The following is a 9,794-nucleotide window of genomic DNA, read 5'->3' on the forward strand; positions in this document are numbered from 1 at the left end:
CTATTTGCTTACTTGCATGTACTGTACTGAAGTTAATTCCAGTAAAAACTATACAGAAAATAATTATATATATATATATATATATATATATATATATATATATATATATATATATATATATATATATATATATATATATATATATATATATATATATATATATATATATATATATATATATATATATATATATATATGGCATTGCTTGAGGTATTTGCATGCACCTAAGTTACTGGTCTGTTAATTTCAAGAAATAATAATTCATATAAGAGTGGGCTGGAGTTGAACCATGTATTCTTTAGATGGCCAAAATAAATCCTGTGTGTTTAGCTGAGATAGGGAGAGAGTGCTGCAGAAGACAGAAGCACTCTGAACCAGCTCACCATAGAAATATTTTCTTTTATGAATAATGTTTTGTCATCTTGCTGGTATAGGCATTTACTTGCAAGTGTTCCATGGGTACCAGTTAGCTTTTTTCCTGTATAAAATACATATATGCATCAGTAGATACATAACTGATCACATGATCAGTATTGCTGAGAAGAAATTATAGCTTCCCTGTTGTGTTAGTGGCTTTAATAGAGTTGCTTGATTCTTTTAGAAACCCTACATTTATTGAATGGAACTTTAGAGGTATAAGGATAAATGCATATATTTCACAGGATAAGCTGTAATAAAATTCTTGGTAAAGAGAGAGAGAGAGAGAGAGAGAGAGAGAGAGAGAGAGAGAGAGAGAGAGAGAGAGAGAGCACTTTGTTTAAAGTGTACTGTTATCTGACATTAGACCCAAGAACACACATGCTTAAACAGCCACACTCATACCACCAAAACTATCAAATAGCTGAGTGGCAGGATCTTCACTGATGACTTGGCACACTGAGATATGCACAGTACTTCTCCTTCCTTCTCCTCTTCTTATTTCTTTGTTAGCATTCAATCTCTCTCTCTCTCTCTCTCTCTCTCTCTCTCTCTCTCTCTCTCTCTCTCTCTCTCTCTTCTGTGCTGATGTGAAACTGTGGTGTGTATGTGATGATTGTGTCACTAAAGAGCTGCTTCCCTTATTAAATCAATGTTCTTGCTTGTATATTTTAAGAAGAGAAAGACAGGAACATAATGGGCCGAGTGTTAGTCACCGTCATGGCAGGAGTCTCCCTGAGTGAAAAACATTGTGAGGGTAAGAAGTTGTAATGTTGTGTCTACCAGCATGCCCCTGCTTCCCTCATGTAGTGATCCAGAGGGCTAGAATGTGTCAGCAGGATGAGCACTAGAGCAGGGAGAGGTGCTGACACTAATTGCTATACATTTAGCTAAGATGTATGCATGATTGTTCGTTAGTGCGATACCATAATGCAGAGGATTCACCATAGATGTCCTGTAGATTGTCTTGCTTTCTGCTGTGATACTAATATCTTCCATGCAATGCTATTTTTCCATTTCTTTATTATAATGCTTGAATGTTTTGTCATACTTCCGGGTATTACTTGTACAAACTATACAAAATTAAAGATTACTTACTTGTGCAGTATATAGATAAAATGGTATTCATAAATTGCCCTCACTCTTTGATTCATTGTAAGTAGTCACTGAAAGAATAAATACAATATCAACTGTGCTATTCCTGCTCCTTTTTCATAAAGGCAGAGTGCCTCACCAGCTTCCTGATAGTGGTGACAACAGTTCTTTCTTGCTTTTGCTTCATAAAGGAGGATTGTTATTGTTTGAGCACTTTCTTAACAATGATTCCCAGGGCTCTGCTTTTATAAAACATAAATTATCTTAATTTTTCACATGGATTTTGAGCCACAGGTAGAAGCTCATTTCTCTGATATATTTTTTCATCACAGAGCTGTATCCCTCTTAAAAGTTGATAAATTAATTGATAAATTAAAGAATAAGTAAATTAATAAATAAATGGATAGATAGATAAAAATAGTCAAATTGTGTATGGATTTATTAATTCTGTTTGATGTATGAAAAAAAAATGTTCTTTCTTAATGAGTGACTAATGAGTCTTTAGCGATCTTCAGTGTTTTCAGAGTACTGTACCTGTACAGTGCTGTTCTATCTTTCAGGAGCATCTTGAGAGTGACCATGGCATAATGATTTCTAACAATTTCTCTGTAATCTTCTTTTTTCTTATTTTGTTATGTTCACCTAGACAATGAATGATCCATATGCATAACATGATCAGCCATAATGTCTTTCAGTGGACATGTATTCTTCATAGTGTGATCAATTGTATGATTCCACTCCTCTAGAAATAACAGTAAAATGAGCACAGCTGCTGTGTGTGAGCTGCTAGCACTCCAGTTAAACAAAATTCTGGGATATAGAGGGCTGGGAATTTGAGGGTTAGGTATATGTAGCATCTTAATCTTGACATTTTAATTTTTCTTTGCATACCTTCTGGGAAACAAGTATAATGAATGCACGCATGTATTGAATTATTCAAAGGTTATCCATCACGGTATATTCTTGTTTTGTACCTTAGTGTAACACTTTTGTCAAGAAATTTCTCCTCTCACAGTAATCTTGTTTATTTAGGGAAATTCTGTTCCACTAATCTTGAATGGCATGCCTTCTATACAGTCTGTAGCTCCCATCACCATACTAACCTGCATGTTATCCCATAGTTCGAGAGAGACGGCCTCAGGGAGCACTGCGCATGCACATACTCAGTGGAGCTAAGCTTGATTCCTGGGGCAAAGGTACCATGAGTGACAGAGGGAGGTTCTCAACCATACATGTATCAGATGAGAACTTTCTTCAGCCGGAGAAGTCATGTTGCATTTGTCCACCACACATTACTAACCTCCCTTGTTTTAGACATTGTATATTTTGTAAATACATGTCATCTTAGCCATTGACTCTAAATAGTTAATAGAATGTTTTTTTGCATCCCTGCTCATTATTCTTATTGCAAAATATTAATTTGAAATTGTCATTGAATTAAACCCTGAGAAAAATTGCTCTGATATAAAAAACCAAAAATGTTAAATTCATGCATGACTTATTACTGAAATATAGATTACATATTATCATGTACTTTGCAGTCAATAAAAGTATACTATTAATTGCAGCTCTAAATGAAGGAAGGGAACTTATATGAATGTTGTTAACCAGGTACTCTGCAGTCATTCTGTGAGGTTAGCCTGGGTTCTCAGGTTCAGCGGACAAGCATTGCAATGTCACCTCACCCAAAGTGGGACTCCACCATGCAGTTCCTTGTTAAGTCTCTGTCAGAGGATGTCTTGTGCATCACAGTCTATGAGAAAGGTTACTTCAAACCAAATGGTGAGTCTTCCATAACAATATTATAGAGTAGATTTGTAGCAAAAAGCATTATGTATGTCAGGAATCTCGAACACTTCAAAACAGTACTAATGTCTTGCTGAGTATCTTTTAAAACTTGTTTTCAGAATTTCTTGGCCGAACAGAGATCAAGATTCACCAGGTGCATGAGGAGACGCGCCACCAGCCCGGTGCTCAGCCTCAAGTCTACAAACTTGCCCTGCAAGAAGCAAAAGCGGGTGAGGTTATTTTAAAAATTTCTCTTCAACTTTTTGATCAGTCATAGCAGTTGTAATGTTAGATTTGTGAATAATGTTTGACATGTACAAAACACTAAGTTCTTATGTGCACAAATGTACACTTCTGTTGAAATTTTTTATTTTTACTTATTCTCTCTCTCTCTCTCTCTCTCTCTCTCTCTCTCTCTCTCTCTCTCTCTCTCTCTCTCTCTCTCTCTCTCTCTCTCTCTCTCTCTCTCTCTCTCTCTCTCTCTCTCTCTCTCTCTCTCACACACACACACACACACACACACACACACACACACACACACACACACACACATTACATTTTTCATTGACATACGTATTACCAAGTGTCTGTGTCCTGTACAGTATGTGAGTCTTGTTAGTCTTGGTTTTCCAGGGTTAGGCCAAAGTGTGTTCTTGTACATCAGCTGTTTTTAGTATGCATACTGTATTGGTTTCTTGTTTATTACAAAATCCCAATAATATGCATGATACTGTGAATAATCAAGTGTTTGGTAATCATAATTTCATCATGTGATGTAAAAAGAATCTATTGACTTCAGATTTGATTTCCTTAACACAGAATTATGCAAGTACTGTAAACAAAACATTTGCCAATTCATGGCATTCCATACAAGGAACATTTCATTCCTATTATGCCAATGGTGCAACTTACCATTATACATATTTATTTTTTTTTTATAAAAGTTGCACATACTTAATGTTTTCATCTTAAATTGTACAAATGAAATATAATACTATTTATAAGGTTAAAAGTCAACAGGAAAGTAAACAATAAGTGAAGTAGAAGTGTGTTCTACTTCACACAAAGTTCCTTTCTATCGCACTCAGGTATTTAGTTCATGTGGTGACTGATTGTAGTGGAGCATAATAAAATGTGTATTTGATAAGTGAGTTGATATCAAATTTCATAGACAGAGCTGAGCACCCTAAATGAGACATTATATATGTCCAACATATTAAAGTATCATTGCAAAATAACTTTCTCTGATTGTACTTTAACATTTAACAAGGAGAGGTGTGTGTGTGGCAATCCAGCACCATGTTCAGTCTGATGAATGTGTTGCTTGCTGGCATAGAGGATGTACCTGCTCTAATGGCTAATATTCTTTATCTGGATACAGAATCTTGCCACATGATATTAGTTTTTGGTAAAATAATATGGGTATGTTTTTCTTTTTTTTTATTTTCTTAAAATTTTATTAACCCTGTTACTAAAAGCATTTAAATCTCTTCCTGCACATTTTTTGGAACATTTCCTCATATGCTCTTATCTTTTCTTTATCACACAACAAAGTTATATGCAACAATGGTAATATGTGATTGTGTGTCATCAAAGGAATATGGAGCACGGCTTTATAAGTCTCCTGTACTTGGTCTCCACATTTATGAGTGGTAATGGTGGTCACTCAGATAATGGTTGCCAAATTTATACCTATATTCCTGCTGTGTCAATATAGCAGAGTGAGACCATTAGCCCTGCCTGCCTTGCCCTCTTTTTCATTCTTCCCTTATCTACAGTCTAATTCATCTACTCATCCTCTTTCTTACAACTGCCCTGTATTTCTTTCTTTTCTTAATTCTTTGTTATATTATTTTCATGGGGAAAAAGAAAAGAAAACATGTATTTATAATTCTAATAGATGTAAGATAGTACTGCACATAATAGATTCAGAAACCATTTTGGGTGATCACCAAAGTCTTTGATGCTGAAGGAATCAGATGTCCCTTCCTTGGTACGTAAGTTAGTTGACAGGTTGCTGCACTGACATGTTATCTGGTAACACAGCATATTTTCATAAAATAACCAGTGTTTGTTACTTAATAAAGATGTTGCAGTTTGAGATGTTTGTAAACTATAGCTCAGAAAGAAAAACTGTAATAGTGAATGGGTCATTTCACACTTCCTTCTCATTTGCCTGTACTACTGTTAGTATGTCACGGCAGTACAAATTCAAGACATATGCAATCTCATCTATTGATTAAGTTACAAGTAAACAATACTTAACTTGCATCCTGATGTGTCAAGGAAGTCTTAAATGGAGCATATTCTTCATGTTTTTCATGCTATGGTTTTGCAGTCATAGCTGAAAGATGCATCACAAACATATCATTACATGTAGTGTTAATTCTTTATAATTTTAAGTTAATAACGTAGTTTAAGCCGCACAATAAGCATATCAACATGTATGAGGTATGTAAATTCTAAGTCTCCTTAATACCATAATATATTAGTGATAAGTTTTGCCGGTCCTGCATCTCCTTACTTGCCCAAGGCTCCACACCTGTGAGCAACAAACAAGAAATCAACATGCCATTGGTAACAGTGTTGTATTTTTGTTGCCTAAATCTCCCAATTAGAAGAAAAAGATGAATTTTGTTGAACACCACGCCATTAAACTTAATACATATGGATGATGAATTCAGCCTTGATAGTGTTGTTTAGATGATATGCAAGGCAAGCAGCATTTCAGTATACGTAATGTGACCCATAAAGTTTTTGTCTGTTAGGAGTGTAAGTGTTTGGTGCATTCATTATTTGAATTGAAATCCATATACTCATAATTTATTTTGAAGTTGCAAATAATTTATTTTCAAATAAAGGTACTAACTTATTTTAATTAAATAATTTATTGTTATTTCATTATTATTATTATCATTATTATCATCAATTAGTGAAACTTCATAGTGTGTTTTAAATACCAAGCATCATGTTTGCAGTACATTGACCATTGTAAGTCATCTGAAAATGATGTGGCTGGCTGGTGAAGAACTGGTTATTTGAAGCATCTTTGACAAGTAGTACTCTATTTTTTAGGCTCCTCTTCCAGATTTTCTTCTCTCCTGTAATGTCTGAGTATACATTGGCAGTGCATATTTCACTGTCAAGCATTTAGCATGCTTTTCTAGTCATTGTTATCATTTGTCATCAAATGGTCACCTCATTGTTACTTCAGTGATGCATTCACTTGGAGAGTCTTTTTCACTTCACTTCTATGGCTAAGTAAGGCACTGCACATTTCATACACTAACTATATAACCAGAGTAACAGAACCATTCCTATGCTGCACAGAATAATGACCATTATCCATCTTTGACCGCACTCTCAAGATTCCCAGTGTACGTACACTGCATATAAGATAACTAACATCATTCTTCAGCAGTTGTCCAGGATCACACCTTCTTCAACATTTGTGGTCATCAAATGAGTACAAAAGATCCATTGCCATTCTTACATCTACTTATTTAAAAAAAGAGGAGCTTACAGCATATCAGCAGATAGTACAGAGCTGCTATTAGCTGCTGTTCATTCCCTTTATATATTTCTCCCTTCACCAGACAACTTTCTCTATTTGGGAGTGAGCCTCTTTGTAACTTTTTTTTATTTTTTATCTTGAGGACTGTAGGTTGTAAATATCTTTTATTTTACTGTCTTAAAAGCTTTTTACATTTTAATTAATGTTCGATGCTAGAAATTATCTGTATACATTTCCCAGCGTAGTCAGTTGTTTTGTTTATCTTTTAAGTATGTTGACTTGAAATGATGCAATATTGTAGACTGTCTGGCAGGTGCACAATGTTGACTACACTGGACTATGAACTATAAATTATGGTGACGAGTGTTACTTTTCAGGTATGTTTTTGAGAGTAGTATCTTACATATTCAATCAGTACCTTGGTGATGAGGTGTGGCTAACCATATTGATGGCTAGTGTAAGAATAAAAAAAAAACTATCATAGGAGGCCTGCTGTTACTTTACAATTACTGGGCAATGTATTTTGTTGCACAAGAATAAAGACAATCTACTTTGTACAAAGTTATCATTTAAATGAAACACTACCTTATTTCCTTGAATAACTAACATAACATAAGATAGCAAAATACCATTCTAAGGAAAAAAAAAATATTGTAGTAAATCACACAAACCTAAAGAAGATCTTGCCTTGAAGATTGGATCACTAGCCAGTTATCTGATATCAATATATAGTAAATTTTGTCATGCATATATTGTATTTCATAATAATGTAGCGTAATACATGTTCAAGATAATTTTCTTTCCCATGTATATATTTTATAAAATTTACCGTAATGCATGTCTTTGTTTACAATTACTAGTATGCTTGTATGCACACCATTATTCCCTATTATTTCTTCAATGTCATATTAACATGCCATATAGTTTTTTTTTTTTTTTTAGATAAGTTATCTGCTTCATGAATCAACAGGCTTCAAGTGACAACAGTAGAGATGTACCGATACCAAAATTTTGGCCGATTCCGATACCACCTAATTGGGCCGATACTAATACTACTACCGATACCGATACTACTACTAATAGTGATTACTGCACTGGACACCAGGATGAGTTGGTGGACGGCGAGCGTTACCAGATGGGAGGCTTTGTTTTGGGGGATGCTGTAAGTCCTGAGAACATTTGTGAAATAGGAGCAATTCTAGAAGCTTTTTGAAGCCATTTGGAAAGGTAAATTACTCAGTAATTGGAATGAATATCTTCTCAGTCTTCTGATTCTTGTCAGTTATTTTAAATTCTTACTTCTTACTCCTTTAGCGACCATTTGGTCTTGTGCATTTTCATTATTAATTTTATTGACGATATTTTGGCGATCAAAAATATTTTTAGAATTATTAAAATTGTAAAACAGACACAAAATATTAACAAAAGAAACTTATTTTGTTGTGTATGTTTCTCTTTAATTAAATCTGACATCCTTTGATATTAATTCATTAGACATTAGTAGACCAATTCAGAAAAATGAGCTTTCACCTAATCTTTTCAATTAAATAGAAAAAGTTTAGTTTATTCTAAATTTCTAGTGTATTGCTATGATCTTAAATAATTAATATGCAACAAATTATACACAATGCACATGATTACAAAACAGAATCGTTACTTTCTTAGTTATGGAATTTTTACATCCTTAGGTTAACACAAGTAACTCAAAAATTAAACTTGCATTAAAATTAATATACATATATAATTCGAGCTTCCACCTATTCCAGTATGATATCTTGGAAAAGGCTACCACTAGCACTGTTAATTATAAATCAAATAAGAATATGCTGTTATTTACAATAATGCAAAATGCCTAACTATATATATATATATATATATATATATATATATATATATATATATATATATATATATATATATATATATATATATATATATATATATATATATATATATATATATATATATATATATATATAAATCATTTTGTTGGATTCTCAATATCTGAAGTTTGACATTCTTAGATTATAGTTCAAAAACATAAGCTTTTCACCTGTGTGAACTTTTTTTTGTGTGTGGGTGGAGGAGCAGCGTCTGACTGAGAGACAGTGAGAATGCGTGGTGGCTCATGACCTACCGTGTGACAGGATGCTGGAGTTCAGCCTATACGCGTTTCATACACATCCAATTTAGAGGTTGTGGCTTATTACCACAGAAAACAGTATTCTATGACATATGGTAATCAACACGGAAACTTAATACGCCGTATTATATTAATTTGGTATCATCAATATCTTATATCGAATATATCACTAAGTAGTAAATTCCTTTTAAGTATTGGAAGTATCGGCATAAAATAAGCCGATACCGATACCCAAAAAATGGGCCGATACCGATACCGATGCATCGGTACATCTCTAGACAACAGCTTGGCAGTGCAGGTTGTCTGCCAATGGGCAACTCTTTATAGAATAGTGAGATATATTTGCTGTGTTTGGTATCGTATAGTTTGGCGTGACAACTTACCTTTGACAAGTCACTGAATTTACACTATTTTTTGTCATTAGTTATGTGTTTCATTATAATACACACAATATGCATATTATGAGCAATATTGTTAATTTATAGTATAATGGTAATGGTAGTGATAGTTGTGATAGTGATAATAATGTTGGTGATGATGGTAAGTTGTGGTGGGTTGTGGTGGTGGTGCCTGGTTGTAAGACCTTCCTGCCATAATGAAACAAACATCAGGTTGAGAGCTAGAAGTTGACCTCCTGTAAGCTGGCAACATTGAAGAAATACTGGAGATCATAGAATTCTTAGGTTGAAAAGATTTGAGGTTGAAGCTTTGGAAAATGCTTTGGAGAAGTGGAGGAGACAAAAGTGCTGGAAACAAAGGCCACTAATTCAGCTACTGCATCACACATCAGATCCATTTAGCAAGATGGGATGTTCAAAAGGTATGTGTAATCTTATA

At 34.0% G+C, this 9,794-nt stretch overlaps 1 protein-coding gene across 25 annotated transcripts in view; it reads left to right on the top strand.

Moving 5' to 3' along the window:
• Positions 1-7,369, top strand: part of LOC123499414 (intersectin-2-like) — a 75,249-nt gene extending 67,880 nt beyond the window's left edge. For 22 of the 25 annotated variants that reach the window (XM_045247391.1, XM_045247389.1, XM_045247409.1 and 19 more), the window contains 4 exons: positions 1,094-1,174; positions 2,634-2,708; positions 3,124-3,294; positions 3,420-7,369. In XM_045247391.1, coding sequence (XP_045103326.1) covers positions 1,094-1,174; positions 2,634-2,708; positions 3,124-3,294; positions 3,420-3,577 — 485 coding nt within the window. In that variant the 3' untranslated portion in view covers positions 3,578-7,369. The remainder of the gene's footprint in view (positions 1-1,093; positions 1,175-2,633; positions 2,709-3,123; positions 3,295-3,419) is intronic. The other 3 variants (XM_045247395.1, XM_045247412.1, XM_045247397.1) reach the window with 2 other exon arrangements.
• Positions 7,370-9,794: the final 2,425 nt, after the last annotated feature.

Source organism: Portunus trituberculatus, chromosome 49, assembly GCF_017591435.1.
Source record: "Portunus trituberculatus isolate SZX2019 chromosome 49, ASM1759143v1, whole genome shotgun sequence".
Taxonomy (NCBI): Eukaryota; Metazoa; Arthropoda; class Malacostraca; order Decapoda; family Portunidae; genus Portunus; species Portunus trituberculatus.